This window comes from Acomys minous, assembly GCF_964271855.1.
Source record: "Acomys minous genome assembly, chromosome: 11".
Lineage (NCBI taxonomy): Eukaryota > Metazoa > Chordata > Mammalia > Rodentia > Muridae > Acomys > Acomys minous.
The window spans coordinates 6,106,602-6,123,487 of record NC_140492.1 but is presented as its reverse complement, the minus strand read 5'-3'; the positions used below and the strand labels follow the sequence as shown (position 1 = coordinate 6,123,487).

The 16,886-nt window shown below is 50.5% G+C and overlaps 1 protein-coding gene across 2 annotated transcripts in view; it reads right to left on the bottom strand.

The window, feature by feature from the left end:
- Window positions 1-3,500: 3,500 nt before the first annotated feature.
- Window positions 3,501-16,886, bottom strand: part of RCAN1 (regulator of calcineurin 1) — a 75,756-nt gene continuing 62,370 nt past the window's right edge. Inside the window, exons 1-4 of one of the 2 annotated variants that reach the window (XM_084801058.1) lie at window positions 12,117-12,320; window positions 9,024-9,197; window positions 7,857-8,016; window positions 3,501-5,208 (exon numbers count right to left, since the gene is read on the bottom strand). In XM_084801058.1, the coding sequence (XP_084657184.1) occupies window positions 5,036-5,208; window positions 7,857-8,016; window positions 9,024-9,197; window positions 12,117-12,203 (594 nt within the window). In that variant the 5' untranslated portion in view covers window positions 12,204-12,320 and the 3' untranslated portion in view covers window positions 3,501-5,035. Of the gene's footprint in view, window positions 5,209-7,856; window positions 8,017-9,023; window positions 9,198-12,116; window positions 12,321-16,886 lie in introns of those variants that run through there. The other variant, XM_084801057.1, reaches the window with a different exon arrangement.

Here is a 16,886-nt window from a genome sequence, read left to right as displayed (position 1 = left end):
CTGACAGTGTCCCCTCCTAATGTGCTGTGTAGACTTGCTGATTACAAAAGTCACTGGCCAGACCCTGAGCCGCCACAGCAGCAGCACCACCACACCCTGCTCACTGCATGCTAACAGTAGGTTGGTTTAGCATTCGGTCCAAGGAGAACTGTTTCCTGAGATGATTCCAGCTCAGTAAGACACCCATGAGACCTCCAGTTTGAACAGTAGGTGTTTTCTACATGCCATGTGTTGAGACTTGGTCCTCTCCATGTCATCCCAGCTAATGACACTGTTTTGGAAGGTGGTAGAATCTTTAGGAGGTGAGGGGTAACTACAGGGAGTAGGTCACAGATGGGGTATGCAGTGTGTGTGTGTGTGTGTGTGTGTGTGTGTGTGTCCGTGTGTCTGGTCCCTAGCCCCTTCCCTTGTCTCTACTTCCTGGCTGCTGTGAGTGAGCAACCTTGCTTCATTATACCCTTGCGCCACGGTCTACCTTACCAGGCCCAGGAATGGAGCCAGCCAGCACAGGCTGAATCCTCCCCCCTTGGAACTGTTTCAGATATATGTTACAGCAACAAAACGTGACACATACACCTTTTAAGCATTATATTCAATTGACAGCAAAGTAGGCATGACCCGCCCACTTTGCATCTGTCACCCCCACTCTATGGAGCCCCTCTCAGACAAGGCATGAGAAAGTCTTGGGCATGTTGTTATTTGGGGCCCTTCAGATCCAGGCGACCATGCCCTCCATGACACTGAAGAGGTCTTCCATGGCGGTGTTCAATGACTTGTGAATTCTGTTCTAGGGTTAGCTTCTTCGGCTGCGAGGCTACCACCTTTCCATACCAGCTGTGTCGGGGACTGCTCAAAGTCAGTTACTGGGTAACACCCCAGCTCTCTTCTAGGACTGTTTATGAACTAGTACCCGGGGCCAGCGTACCACATGGTCTCGGAGTCATCTAGAATAATGAAGGAGAACCTTATGCTAGATTCCTAGTCAGCCAATCTGTTCAATAATTAGCTCTGAGCCATGGGATTTAAAAGAGTAGCATGTAAATTTCCATGGAGGAATATTTAATGTTAATCATGATCAAGATGAATGTCTTTTTCATATTTCAGCAAATAAATCGTTACTGGGGGCTTTTTGCAGGCAGGAGCTTCACGAGCCTTTCCAGGGAGAAGGTGAGCAGTTTCTTTTCTTCTGAACAAAAGTGGCCTGTACAGTGGCTTAGCGGGTGAAAATGCTTGCAGCCAAGCCTGGTGACCTGAGTTCAATCCCTGGGACCCGCAGGGTCAAAGGACAGAATAGCAGCAGCTGCCCTTTGACCTTCACCCACACGCAGTGTGACTACATACGCACATCTATACTAAATAAATGTTTAAGAGCAGTTTAACTTATCTTCTGTGGATATTGTTTTTAGTAGGGAACCCCTCAAATTAATAGGCATTGCTGGAGCAGTTATTTGGTGGGAGAAGGGCCTGCCTGGCATGTATGAGGCCTTGAATTTAATTCTCAGCTCCATAGGCAAGTGGATGTATGGATGGATGAGTGGATGGATGGATGAGTGGATGTATGGATGAGTGGATGTATGGATGGATGAGTGGATGTATGGATGGATGAGTGGATGTATGGATGGATGAGTGGATGTATGGATGGATGAGTGAATGGATGGATGGATGGATGGATGAGTGGATGGATGGATGGATGAGTGGATGAATGGATGGATGGATGAGTGGATGGATGAGTGGATGAGTGGATGGATGAGTGGATGGATGAGTGGATGGATGAGTGGATGGATGGATGGATGGATGAGTGGATGGGTGGATGGATGGATGGATGAGTGAATGGATGGATGAGTGGATGGGTGGATGGATGGATGGATGAGTGGATGGATGGATGGATGAGTGGATGGATGGATGGATGAGTGGATGGATGAGTGGATGGATGGATGGATGGATGAGTGGATGGGTGGATGGATGGATGGATGAGTGAATGGATGGATGAGTGGATGGATGGGTGGATGGATGAGTGGATGGGTGGATGGATGGATGGATGAGTGGATGGATGAGTGGATGGATGGATGGATGAGTGGATGGATGGATGAGTGGATGGGTGGATGGATGGATGGATGAGTGAATGGATGGATGAGTGGATGGATGGATGGATGGATGGATGAGTGGATGGATGGATGGATGGATGAATGGATGGATGGATGGATGAGTGGATGAATGGATGGATGAGTGGATGGATGGATGGATGAGTGGATGGATGGATGAGTGGATGGGTGGATGGATGGATGGATGAGTGAATGGATGGATGAGTGGATGGGTGGATGGATGGATGGATGAGTGGATGGATGGATGGATGGATGAATGGATGGATGGATGGATGAGTGGATGAATGGATGGATGAGTGGATGGATGGATGAGTGGATGGGTGGATGGATGGATGAGTGAATGGATGGATGAGTGGATGAGTGGATGGATGGATGGATGAGTGGATGGATGGATGGATGAGTGGATGGATGGATGGATGGACGGATGGATGAGTGGATAGATGGATGGATGAGTGGATGGATGAGTGGATGGATGGATGAGTGGATGGGTGGATGGATGGATGGATGAGTGGATGGATGGATGAGTGGATGGATGGATGGATGAGTGAATATGAGTGGATGGATGGATGGATGGATGGATGGATGGATGGATGAGTGAATGGATGGATGAGTGGATGAGTGGATGGATGGATGGATGAGTGGATGGATGGATGGATGAGTGGATGGATGGATGGATGGACGGATGGATGAGTGGATAGATGGATGGATGAGTGGATGGATGAGTGGATGGATGGATGAGTGGATGGGTGGATGGATGGATGGATGAGTGGATGGATGGATGAGTGGATGGATGGATGGATGAGTGAATATGAGTGGATGGATGGATGGATGGATGGGTGGATGGATGGATGGATGGATGAGTGGATGGATGGATGGATGGATGAGTGGATGGATGGATGGGTGGGTGGATGGATGAGTGGATAGATGGATGGATGAGTGGATGGATGAGTGGATGGATGGATGAGTGGATGGGTGGATGGATGGATGGATGAGTGGATGGATGGATGAGTGGATGGATGGATGGATGAGTGAATATGAGTGGATGGATGGATGGATGGATGGGTGGATGGATGGATGGATGGATGAGTGGATGGATGGATGGATGGATGGATGAGTGGATGGATGGATGGATGGATGAGTGGATGGATGGATGGGTGGGTGGATGGATGGACAGCTCAGTGAAAGTGCTGGTGAACAGGGCTGGTATCACAATGTCATCTGTCTCCTGTACAGAGAAGAGGCTCAGAATTTTAATTTAGGTTTTATCCATTGGCTCTTTCCCGATAGATGTGTGCCTAACACTGCATTACATATAGCATGACAGTGGGAGTTGACAGGTGAGCGTGTCCTCCTATGACTCATCCCAGGAAGAAAATGACAAACAACTTCTCCAGAAGAGCATGTTGTACTGATTTATTATAGAATGCAGCTAAAAAAAATATCTTTGAGGTTTGCCTCTCCGGTTCAAAGGTGCTGGACTAGAGACACTCGGTGGCTAGGCGATGGCCTCCCCTCCCGGCTCCCTCTCCCTGAGTGCTGGACACAGGGTCTGGAGAACATTCAAGCTGTTTCTCATCGCAAACTACCGGAAAACTGAATGCCAACGGATCTGATGCCTAGAGGAAACCACTTTCTGATTTCCAAAGCACACACTTTGTTAACTAGCATTAGGTTATTTGAGAGCGACAAACTTCGTAATGGCATTGTAAGACCAACTATACTATCTACCTACCACACATACACACACACGAGGCTGGGAATGGGAGATTCCCACATGTTCACCGAGTGGCACGGTCCACCTGGAATGGAAGGGGAAAGGCACTGCGTCCCTCTAGCCACACACGGCTACGACATGCTTCACATGCTCTGAATTCATCCCAGTAAACACGTGACAGTAACTTCTACCACACACAAGTCACAGGTAGCTGGAAACTGTCTCTGCTTTCTATGTTCACCCGGGTGCATGGCAAGGATTGAGAGATGCTCTTGGCTTATTTACAACTTTATCTTCATGTTTCAATGGAGTGAAGACTGTCTCAACCAATAGTTCCCAAGGAGGTTTTTAGCTGAAATTAGTGCACAAACCACCACATGAAAGAAACCATGGAAACTGATGCCTGAACCCAAACACCTGAACTAAGCCTTCCCACCCGCCGGCAGCTGGCAGCCAACTGCGGCTCTCTCCACCGGATACACTAAGTTCTACAGAGGAACTCCAGATCAACTTCTTTTGCCAGAAAGCACAGTGACATGGCGCACTGGACAGGGTGACGTGTGGCTGACTCCAGGTGTGACCCCAGGTGCGGTTGCAGAGACAGCCGGGACCAGGAGAGGTGGAAAGAGTGTTCCACCGCCCTTCCTACCTTCCCGAGGTGGAAAACAATGGTGTGACGTCATGAGAGAACAAAGGTTAGTCTTGGGACCCAGCAACCTACATGCATGAACGTTAGAACATGAGGGAGGAGGTGAGGACAATTTCCACACGGAGCTGGGGTTGTCCCACGACCTGCCTGCACCAGTCACTTGGTGGCTTTGAGGGGTACCTCGGCCTACCAGTGGGGGCTAGACCCTGAATGCTGAAACCTCTCCCTTGGCCACCAGTCAACCTGTCCTTGGCAAAAACAGAACCTAGAAAAGAGCGAGTCCAAGACACTATCATTAGACTTTTCTCAAGATGTCCCCAAATGTCCTTGTACGATGACCACAAACTCAGTGAAAGGCCCAAGACATTCCCAGGTGCCACGGACATGGACTGAGGTGCAGTCTCAGAACAAGGAGATGAAGCCTTGATTCTCTTCTGAGCAACATGAACTGGAATTTCTGCCACAGTGGTCACGGCTGTTACTGCCAAAGCTATGATCAGCCACCTGCGCACTAAAGATTCCTTCCCAGGAGTGGGATTCAGAACGCGCTGTCTCGGGCTGTGCGCCAGTTCAGCTGAGGTGGATGGGTGTGTACTCCGGCCTCCTCGTCTGGATAATTTTTGGCTTGGGTCTCTTCATCCTCTCCACCTCCTCCTCCTCTTCATTCTCTTGGTCGCTCTCACACACGTGGACCACCACACTGGGGGTGGTATCTGTTGCTGCATGCAGCTCATACTTTTCTCCTAGGGGAACGAAACAATTGCATGGTAACCGGTAACTAGGGCAATTCCTTGAGGATGCTAGGCAGGACCGACCCCAGGGTTTGCTTGGCCACTTCTGCCTGTCTTCTGACAGACTGAGAGACTTGGTCAGATCTAGTTTGCACTTGTGCCTCCCTCACAAAATGGCACATTTCCAGTATAGAATTGCTTCCAGTCAGGCACTGAGGGGAGGGAGAGAGAACACAGTGTGCATTGCTAGTTACCCTTCTCCTGTCCACCCAGAGGGCTCTCTCCAGCATCTTCCAAGGGTGGTACAGGGAGCAAAGATTAGCAAAACCCACCGCTGGGACAGACGTCCTGTGCTTCCCCTGCAAGGCTTCCAGCTGGGGCTGCAGAGTACCCCGGGGATGAGAAGGACGCCCTCAGCACCCTTTATCCATCTATAAACTGGAACTGGGGGTGCTCCCCCATTGTTCATCTGGGTTTGCCCAGGCATGATCACCTTTACCCCACTCTGGTGAGCTCTGTCATGAGAAGCCTGGCAGGGAAGGAAGGGTCTGTGACATCCCTTGAGGGGGTCTGCACTGCACTGGAGGCCGACAGGAGGCAGCAGGGCAGAGTGACCACTGTGAACTGGGAGTGGAAGCACTTGTACCCGGGGCTGGTGGATAAGACGTGTCACTTCTGTGCCCATCGCCTCCTCCTCTCCAAATGGGGCAACAATGGGTCAATTCCATGAGAGAATATATTCACAACAGCTAGTTGTGGGCTCATGACACATGGCTGACAAATGCTATCTAGAGTTGTGGGTTTTGTTTTTTGGTTTTTTTTTGCTTTGTTTTGTTTTTAAAGATTTTATTTCTTGATTATTTATACAGTATTCTGCCCCATATATGGCTGCCAGAAGAGGTCACCAAGTCTCCAGATCTCATTATAGATGGCTGTGAGCCACTATGTGGTTGCTTGGAATTGAACTCAGTACCTTTGGAAGAACAGTGCTCTTAACCTCTGAGCCATCTCTCCAGACCCTAGAGTTGTGTTTTTAAAAAAGAGGGTGCTGGAGATGTAAACCAGACAAGAGGTGTTTGCCAGCAGATGTAAGGCCCTGGGGTTGAACTGCATTGTTGAGCTGGCTAAGTTTTGAGCTGATGTAGTGGCTGGATTAGGCCTTCAGCTTTCCAGCATGTTCCTTGGGTACGGGAGGGAGGTATGGCTCTCGTGAACAAGGAGGCAGCCTGGCTTCTATACCAGCAGCAAGGCAAAGATGCTGCTCTGACTGAAAAGCAGAGGAGCCTCAGCTCCCCCAGCGTGTGTGGAGTTGCCGGGAAAGTTGCCAGGAAAGTGGGGAGTGGAGATTTTCCTAGAGTATCTAGCTCTGGCCCAAGTGCAGAAGACTCGGGACTGGAAGCTGCATCTGTCAAAGCCCTGCACTCCTGAGAGCACAGCTGAGACAAAAACTAAACACTGAAACAGACTTAACTTCCCTGCTAAACCGATGAAAGCCAACCTGCTGTGGGCAGATCGCTTTCGTAGGAACCTTCTCCGCAGCCCTGAAGGCTGACTTGACTGGGCTCTGACTCTCGGGTGTGCAGACCTCAGCCATGGCCCTGGCCGGCACCTGCTATTTAAGATTCCAGCACATTCAGTGCAGATTTCAGCCCCCTCCTTCCTGGTCTGGGTTCTCAGGGGCTGAAGGCTCCCCTCACTCCCCGCCTCTGAACAGTCTGGTCCCCGCTGCAGATGACGCTTCCCACAGCTCCCATGCGTAAGGCACCCACAGACTCCCTGGGAGCTGCCGTGACAAGCCATCTCCTTGCTCACACAGGCCAATTGCAGCTCTGACCTTCAGGCCACAATTAGCACTAGTAACGTGATTCTCTCTTTGAAGCACAGGAGAAATTTCCGTTTCCATGTTCTCAGAAACGTAATCTTTCAGCATGAAAGTGCTGATGGACCCTGAAAATAAAACCCTTTCCATAAAGGAACATCAGATATCTGGTCAAGGAGAAGCAAGGAGCTGATGGGCAGTGTTTACTCAGCTTGCTGTGTGGGGGCAGGAGTCACACTCAGACCTTCCTCTCATCCGCCCCTCTGCCAAGCCCTGTCCATAGGGCAGGAGCCACCAATACTTGGCTGTTTCCCAAACTCACATCCTGGGCCCTGAACACTGACCGAGGGCCAGGCACCATTCAGAGTGCTGTTTACTGGGTGACGGCTGACCTGTGATCCACAGTTCCCATGGGTGAGATGCATTTGAGGCTCTGTCCTCACCACACCCTGTGGATCTCCCACCCATTAAGAGAGTCAGGCAAGAATAATACTAATGATGAACTTCCTGGGGGGCTGGTCTGTGTTCCCTTTCCAAAATGCAGCTGTTCATCCCACCTGGAACAAGATGATCTGGGAGCCTGGAGTGAGCTGCACAGGTGTGTTTGGTGGGTGAGGAGATAGATTTAGGGGACACTTGGGATGGTGGTGCCTAAACCCACAGGCTACCACAGTCCAGGGGGACACACTCTAGCACCAGTTATAGCAATATGGAGGGGTCCACAAAACACATCTGCAGCGGGCCATGTGAGGCTTAAAGGGACCACAGATAAATGACCATCTTGTGTCTGGACAACCTCCCACACCTCCCAGACCCTTGGCCACCAGAGGGCACTGCTTACCTGGCCCCAGCTTGGAGATAGCGTATAAAAGGTCATAATTTATGACTGGGGTAGCATCTTCCACTTGTTTCCAACCAACGGGTGGAGAGGCAGGAGGAGAGATGAGAAACTGTTTGTCGGGATTGGGTGGAGCCAGGTGTGAACTTCCTATGTGTAAAGTCTGAGGAGAGAAATCAGTTCTGCATTATGCAGTGGGTCACAGCAGTGCGTGAAAGTTTCTGGAAGGGGAAGTATATGAGGACAGACCAATGGCCAGGCAGGGGGCCAGGTATGATTCCAAGAGCAGACTGTGGAGTGGCCTGTGAGAAGCTAGCTGAGGACTGAGCTCTGGCTTTGGTATCTGTGTTGGGCAAACTTTTCTAGTGGCTACAACAACGCTGGATGAAAACAACTGGAGGGAATCTTGTCCTAAGCTGGCAGTAAGTAAACAAAGACAACTTTAGAATAAATGAAGCCACTGCCACTGAAGTCAGAGGGATCTCAGAATCGACTTCTGTCAGGCCCAAAGGCTAAGAAACATCTCTGGGGGTGGAGGTGGCGTGAAGAAAAGGCTTGGAGCCTGACAAAGACTGAGTTTATCTTGGGAGTAACATTCTAGAAGCTTCTTTCTCTTCCCCTGGCAATCTACCAGTCAGATGGAAGTTGGGAGCTGGTATACCCGAGGTTGGCAGAACAAAGGACAACCTATCCCTCCTTTCAGTACTGCAGTTCAGGGTTGCACCATCTGATAACCATCTCAGCACCCCCCCCCCAAGATCCTGTGCTGATTTGCATACAGGTTTACAAAGTGAAGGTGCTGCTGCTGGAAACCTGAGAGCCTGCAGCAGCTGGAGAGCCCTGAGAAACTTCACCCAAACCCAGATGTGCGGAGCAGCAGCAGCAGCAGCAGCAGCAGCAGCAGCAGCAGCAGCGCCCTGCCCCCAGGGCTCCCTAGGTGAACAAGAGGGGTTGCTCTTCCTCATTCGTCACTTAACCCAGGAAGGTCCAGGGTTACTGCCTCAAGGCTGTCTTCACAGTCACCTGAGTCCTTCGTAGAGCAGGTGAGCGGCCCTGGGAATTCAGGGTTGGGGCTCTTGGTTTCCAGCATGTAATGTAATCAGCACATAAGGCGCTTTGCCATAGAAGGGCTGTGAGGGGAGGAGCCCGACTTGCAATGAACACACTTACCTGAGCAAAATACAACTTCATCTCCTTTCCCAGGAACTCAGTCTTGTGAAGCTGCAGCCTGGCATCGGCGGCACACAAGGGGTCGCTGAAGTTTATCCGCACCCGTTTGAAGCTCTTGAAGTACTGGAAGGTGATGTCCTTGTCGTACGTCCTGAAGAGGGATTCAAATTTGGCCTGAAAAATAACAAAAAGGTTCAAAATTCACCTGTTTTGGGCCTTAGTTGATGCTGTCCTTAATGAAACAACAAGTTATCAGTCGTTTCGAGGACTCCAGATGTCTGTGTTAGAGAAGAGCCCGCCCTTTAAAGGAGACCTCATTGTCTGCTCATATTGGGGCTGGGAGGCCTTGTACATGGGAGCACACTCGTCACCACAGGCTCCCTCAGGTTATCTTAGGAGAAGGGAGGAAGACACAACCTACTATACCAAAATCATCTAACCTGAAGAACAATTACAAACCCCTTTTAAAGTGCGATAAGCATTTTCAAAGGGGGTTCAGTCAGGCTGCTCACTGTCCTAGGCTGATGATCCGTGACCTTCTGTCATCTAGCCATCCAGAGTGGGTATTGTGCTCTTCAAATATTTCTTTAGGGCTCGAGGCCCTGTAGAACATTTGGAGGGGAGGAAAGAACCTTTTTAAAAACCGAAGAACACCAGGTGTGGTGGCATACTCCTTTAATTCCAGCACTTGGGAGTTGGAGGCAAGCTGCAAGCCGATCTCAGTGAGTTCGAGTGCAGCCTGGTCTACAAAGTAAGTCTAGGACAGCCAAAGCTACACAGAGAAACCCTGTCTTGAAAAACAAACAAACAAACAAACAAACAAACACCAAACAAACCAAAGAACAAGGAACAATGACCTTAAAACGAAGTCCTACCACTCCTAATAGGGATCTCTTTGTGAACTCCCACTGGGGTATCTCAGTCTGTTACTCTGTAACTCTCTGTAAGAATACTAGTTTATGATTTAATGTGTTGCAAATGGGCCAACCACACATGGGTTGTGGCTTTCATGTAGGCACACGCCTCGCCTCACTCTGCTGTGGTAAGGGCTGCTGAGAATCAGGAAATATCATGAGCTGAGTGTGGAAAGCCCAGACTCAGGGATTACAAGCTTGGCTCCTGGCTTCTGGAAAAGCCTCATCAGCCTCCTGGGAAGGGCTGGGAAGCCCCACCCTCTCCTGCAGCAGTGTGTGGGGATGGGAAGGCCCATACCTCCTGAGGACTCCAGGAAGATTCTGGCGGCTTTTCATTGCCAGGTGGTTTCTGAGTTCCTTTCTACAGGCTAAGTGCTCAGGACAGCTTGTGGGGACTTCTAGAAGGGTGAGGTGCTAAGGAGGCAGCTGGCAGACACCCAGCATCCTGAGGGTGCTCTCACCCCTGCACAGGTCACCAGGTGCTGCAGGAGAGGGGAGGGGAGAGGGGAGCAGGGAATTCCAAGTCAGCCTTTTTTGGGGATAAAGGCCTGGTGGCCCTGCTCTTGCTCCAGGTCTCTTCGTGCTGAGCGGGTGGCTAGGGGAGCCCAGATGTCTCCCCACCTTGCTCTGTATGTTCCTTGGCTTTTCTTCAGCTCAGGGGCATTTCTGTGACTTTCCCACTAGGGGCCCAGCACAGAGGTGGGTGTGGAGGTAGGATGACATTTGACCAGGATGTCATCAGTTGGGTTATTCCTCCCCTCCATCTCTTAGGCACTGGGCGAGCTTCTGGCATAAGGGTTCTTGGTAAAGCTGGAATTACACATGACCTCATCAATAGGCAGTGTGACTAAGCGGTGTAGTTTTGAAGTTATGATTCAGAATTTGGGAGAGATGACTTTGGTGAATATTTTTAGAATGCAAGTCAGGGCTCAGAACCAGAGCACCAGAGAATACACAGTATTGCCAAATCCACGTCGGCACGGCACGCACTTATGAAGTAATGGTGTTTGTCCTAACAGTTGCTGTCCAGCGGTTCCAGCTGCTGCACAGAATCTCTGCTTAACTAACCAGCGACTGAATGATCTCACGTCCCAGACTAATATTCAGGTCAAGTCTATGAATCCAGTGTGTTCTGCAATCAAGTTCAAAACTATGTCCCAGTCTCTCCAACATCGCACACAATTAGCTAGCTATGATTAAACCCTCTATACGTCCCAATGTGGCTTGAAAATAAAGCATAGAAAAAGAAAATGAAAAAAAAAAAAAACAAAGAAAATAAAGCATAGTATACAAACACCATCCCCACAAACAGAACATAGTCACTATCTGTTCATATTATAATTCTTATTAAAAATCAATTAGATATCTTGGTAGAAACTAGGAAAAAAAAAACCCTTACATTTTTACAAAATGGAGAAGAAATGTATAGTGATTGCGATGACTACTTCAGGGAGAGCTGCTATCCCAATCTGAGTTTCACATTTGCTCTACCTGCATTTTTCTCTAGTCAGAGGGATCTGGAAGCTGGAGGCAGCCCCTGGCCATTACTGCAAACACACAATCCACAATCCACTCGCAGTTATTCGTTTTCCACGAGTAAGAGATGGAAGCAGCCTCCCTCCAGAGTTCACACAAGCTCAGTGCGGCCACACACAATGTCCACACGAGCTCAGAGTGGCCACACACAATGTCCACACGAGCTCAGAGTGGCCACACACAATGTCCACAGGAGCTCAGAGTGGCCACACACAATGTCCACAGGAGCTCAGTGCGGCCACACACAATGTCCACACGAGCTCAGAGTGGCCACACACAATGTCCACACGAGCTCAGAGTGGCCACACACAATGTCCACACGAGCTCAGAGTGGCCACACACAATGTCCACAGGAGCTCAGTGCGGCCACACACAATGTCCACAGGAGCTCAGAGTGGCCACACACAATGTCTGCTTCTCCCGTGCAAGGAGCCTGGGAACATTCAAAGACAGCGCTCTACCCAGATCCTATCCCAGATAGTTCTTCAGGTGATGGCCTCTAATTTTCAAGGCTCTAAATACTTTGGGGGGTTACTTAATAAACCCCATGAGAGAGCCACCCACCCCTGAGAATTTCAACTAATTGTCCCAATTAGCGGCGTGCTTGGGAATGCTCAGAGATCACGTTCGTCAAAAGCCTTACCCTGGTTTCACTTTCGCTGAAGACTTCATCGCTTGCCACACAGGCAATCAGGGAGCTAAAATTGTAGTTAAAGTCCCTAAAATGCATTCTGCTTTCTTATGGGGCAGACGCTAACGACTCACTCCGCAGCCAAGCTCCAAGCAGCAGGTTCCTTGGCAAGAGAGAGACCGCGGGTCCTTTCTCCAGCTTGGGGATTGTTTATAAAGCTCCTCGGAGGGCCAGCCCCCTGGGGGTGGAGAGGGCTGGGCTTCCAGAGCATCCTGTTTGGACAGCAAATTCCTGAGTCAAGTCCCACGTGCTCGCAGGCAGACCGGGACAAAGTGTAAGTTTCTACTGGAAAGAGGTGACGTCAACACCTTAGTCATTTTCCCTATGCTAATTACTCTGCTTTGAGGGTGGAAAAGGGCTCCCGCCCGAGGTTTGCTGAGCGGCTTCGAAGCTTTACCGCCTCTCTTGCGGCATAGCCCCCACTGGTAGTAATTCCACTCAGCTGCTTCTGGGGCTGAATGGGGCGGGCCCTGCTAAGGATGGAAAATGTTACAAAGGCAAAGAAGGGAGGTCTGCGGCTGTAAACAGCAATTAGCCTCAAGGGAGCCTCAGGCTTTGGGAGACCTGGAAGCGTGCATGCCTTTGGCCCAGTTGCTAGCTTTATTTCCTGAAAAACCTCAATCGATGTTTCTTGTTGGGCATCAGAGAAAAATTTTGAAATCTGTCTTGGTCATTAAGCTACGTTTAAAAAAAAAAAAAAAGGAAGGAAAAAGGGTTTCTTTTGAAATGTGGTGTTTTTACCTCATCCTCCTGGGACTTTATTGGGTAAATGTCCCAGCTCCCAGAGGGACAGTGGAAGAGCACCCAGGAGCTTCCTTTGAAAAACTTCCTTACTGTAGTTGGAGGGCCAGGGATAGGCAATATGTGGGTGCTTCCTAAAGGCTCAAAAATCCATGCAAAGAATGTCCTAGAAGGCTGATGGTAGGCATTGCCCTCAAGTCGACTGTTCCTGCCATAGAAACAAAAGTCCAACAACACAACTGAATACTCTTCCTTCCTTTCTTATCAGCAAAGGGGGAAGAAATGGAAAGAGTGCCGGGCAGAGCCAATGAGCATGCCAGGCCTCCTGTGCCCGCGGGGGAGAATGCTCGCTGCAGGGTACAGGGGTGCCAGGCCCCCACCCCCAAACCTTCTGTCCGAGAGCTCCACTCCCTACCTAGCAGTCTTGGATAATCAGTCCTTCCCACCTGCCCCAAGCTCACTGTCACTTGAAAGCCTTCGAGGACTGACACTGGCCCTAGGGGAGGTGCAGTCAGCTTTTAAGTGTCCAGAAGTTAAACCAAGTCCTACACATTGAAAGCTTTATTCAAAGCACTGTCAGAGGCAGTCAAGCATTATGAAGAATATATGCAGCCGGAACAAACAGGACATTAATCCCTTAAAAAAAAAAGCCAAGCCTTCTCAGATGAGCCAGGGTTGCTTCATCTCAAAGCCCGGCGCCTAGCTGCCAACTGGGATTATGTAAGAAACCAGTTATGGTGTTTGCTTTGCCAAATTACCCAGGGCTGCCAACGCCAAAAACTTAAATGCATTTTATACTAAAAATGTTTGGGACACTGAGCGGCAGGTGTGTGTCAAACACCTGGAGAAATAGCAGCTGAGTGGTGCACAGTGGGGGCAGAGTCATGCCCAGGCCGCGGAGGACAGTAGGTGAGGCACAGCACAGCACTCCACCCCATCCTTCTAGGAGTCCAGACAAGGCTGCCCCCTTCTGACTCCCTACTTCCTGCTGTTGTCTTTTCCTTGGAGCCCATCTTGGCAAAGTTAAAGGAGACCAGAGGAGGACAAGGAGCCTGATTTCACAGTGTGAGTGTGTGTGTGTATGTGTGTGTGTGTGTGTGTGTGTGTGTGCATGCGCATGTCCACATGTGTATATGCACATGTGCATGGCGGGTATTGTCCTGAGACAAGGTCTCTTACTTGCCTGGAGCTTGCCAAGCAGGCTCAGGGATCTACCTGCCTGTCACCTGCAGTGCTGGGGTGCTAACATCAGCCATTACCCCAGAGTTTTTACATGGGTTCTGGGGATCAAAGTTAGGTTCAGAGCTTGCAAGGCAATCACTTTTCTGACCAAGCTGCCTCCCAAGCCCTCACCTTTTCCTCTTGTAGTAATGCCACAGTGAAGTCAAGCAGGCAGAGCTGGGCTGGTTTCATTATATGAATGAGGACAGGGAAGGAGAGCAAGGTAAGATATTGTTCAGCTCTTTCTCAGAGAGGTGACCCATCTGCCACATGTCATTCTGTTTTTGTGTCTAAATCAAATTTCACTCAGTGAATATGAGACTTCTGGTTCCTTCAGGAATAGGACTGCCTCTGGGGACCGCTGGCATCGTACAGGGAGACAGATCTAGCAGTGAAATCGCTCGTCACACAGTGTGCTAGAACTCTGGCCTAAGAGGAGAGGAGCACCTAGGATCTGTCAGCAGAGAAGGTAGCCTTGGCTGCAACCAAGGGAAAGTGGGGCTGGCAGAGGGCTTCTGTGTCACCAGGGGAGCACCCTGTCTGTTAAAGGGGGCAGAACACAGGAGCTCCAGGAACACCCACCTCTGTACCCAAAGGCAGCATGGCTGGCTTCACAGACATGCCTCTTCCCTGCATCCAATCTTTGCCTCCACATGAATTTAGATTTCTAAAGCTCCCACACAAGATGAATTACCTTTTAGGCATGATGCTTCCTTACCAAGAGAAAGCTGATCAACGCATGTACTCTGAAAGTGCACTTTCTTGCTTACATGTTCCTTGTGGTTTGGGAGACAGTTGCATTCTTTTGAGACAGGGTCTTGTGTATCCCAGGCTGGTTTTAAAGCTCTGATCATCCTGCGTCCCCTGCAGAGTGCTAAGGTTAGAGTCCTGCTCCACCGTGCTGGTTTATGCCTGTGAGCGACTGAAGCCAGGGCTTCTTGCATGACGGGCAAGCATTGCACCAACTCAGCAACACCCCAGCCAGCCCCAATCCTCCTTATTTGCTAGTTAAAGGGGAGGGACGGGGCAACAGTGCTCTTAGCAAAACTCACTAGGACTCATGAAAAGCACATGAGAATGCTGCGCTCCCAACAGGAAGATGGAAGCCGGAAGCTGGAGGAACAACAGTGCTTTTATCACCAAAGCTCTGTGCTGTATGCGTTCTTCCCCAAAGGAGCCTCTCCAGCTTGCCTTCCCCTGGGCAGTCCTGTCCAGCCCAGCACTGTGGAAGTGGGGTGCAGGGTGGTGGTGGGGAACCTCAGAACCCGTTGTGAGAACCCAAGGAGCTGAACATAGTGCCAAGGAAGGTGTCAGAAAAACAACCTGAGAGAGGAACTGAGCTTGGGTAGGGTATGAAAACACCATGTAGGGCCGGCCGGGGATGGAGCGGGTTGGGTTCCAAGAGACTCTGTGCAGGACACCGGCAGCACCGAGGCTGGGAATGGAAGCCTGGGTCTCACACAAAGCTGCCTCTCCAGTCACTGCGCCTCTATCTTGAAGGCTGAGGTCGTTTCCATCTTACTTGTTTTTTTGTTTCAACCCTTTAGAGTTATTTAGTATCTGTGGCCTTTAGACAACCTGGTGGGAAACCGCTCCCCTCTTTCACTCATCTCTAGTGTTCCGAGATAAAAGTCATTGTTAGTTGATTGTAAGAAGATTCACTGACTCAGGTTGAAAACTCCTATTCATTCTTCAAACCCCTCACAATGGCCTCTGCCCTTTGACCCTCATCACCTCATCACTGCTGAGCTCTCATGTCTCCCTGACATCCTGGTTAAGTTCTTATGCTGCGGCCTTCCAGGTATAGTGAAAGCTGTGGACTAGGTTGCTCACCTCACAGTTCCCCAGGGAGGCCAGGGATTGGCACTCACAGCAGTGCGGACCCACAGGCTCCAGCTAAGGGCACCAAAGGGCGAAGGCTGCTGGAGCTGCACTGAGGTGGCAGGCAAAGGCACTGCTTGCCCAGTGAGGGCCAGGGCTGAAAGGATGTGGCCTGCAGCACCAGCTAGGGATGGGATGGAGGTGTTCACAGGGTTGTGGCAGAGGCCTCCTTTATAAGGCATCCCATGTACAGAATTACAGATATCATCTTTGGTCACCATTTGGAGAGAGAAAGGTCTTGGATGTGGGGGATTCTGAGGCCGACTGTCGCTGGAACACAGCATGGTGAGGGATGGGGCCTTCCAGGATGATCTACTTCCTATAGGGTCTCATAGGAGCCTGCAGACAGACAGACAGACTCTGTAGCAGAGTGAAAAAAAATATGTGTGGTGGTGGTGGTGGTGGTGGTGGTGGTTATGGTACCCATAGCCTCTTGATGTGTCCTGTATGTCTAACTTGCCAGTCTACACTCACTAGGGAAGTGAGGAATCAGGGTACTTGGAAGCCTGTTAGCTACCGACTCACAGACAGTGCTCCAGGTAGGATGGCTGTTAGTATCCCAGAGACTGGGGAGGGGGAGGGCTGCTGCAGGAGCTGTGGGGAGGGGGAGGGTTGCTTCAGGAACTGTGGGGAGGGGGAGGGCTGCTGCAGGAACTGTGGGGAGGGGGGAGGGTTGCTGCAGGAACTGTGGGGAGGAGGAGGGCTGCTGCAGGAGCTGTGGGGAGGGGGAGGGCTGCTGCAGGAGCTGTGGGGAGGGGGAGGGTTGCTGCAGGAACTGTGGGGAGGGGGAGGGCTGCTGCAGGAACTGTGGGGAGGGGGGAGGGTTGCTGCAGGAACTGTGGGGAGGAGGAGGGCTGCTGCAGGAGCTGTGGGGAGGGG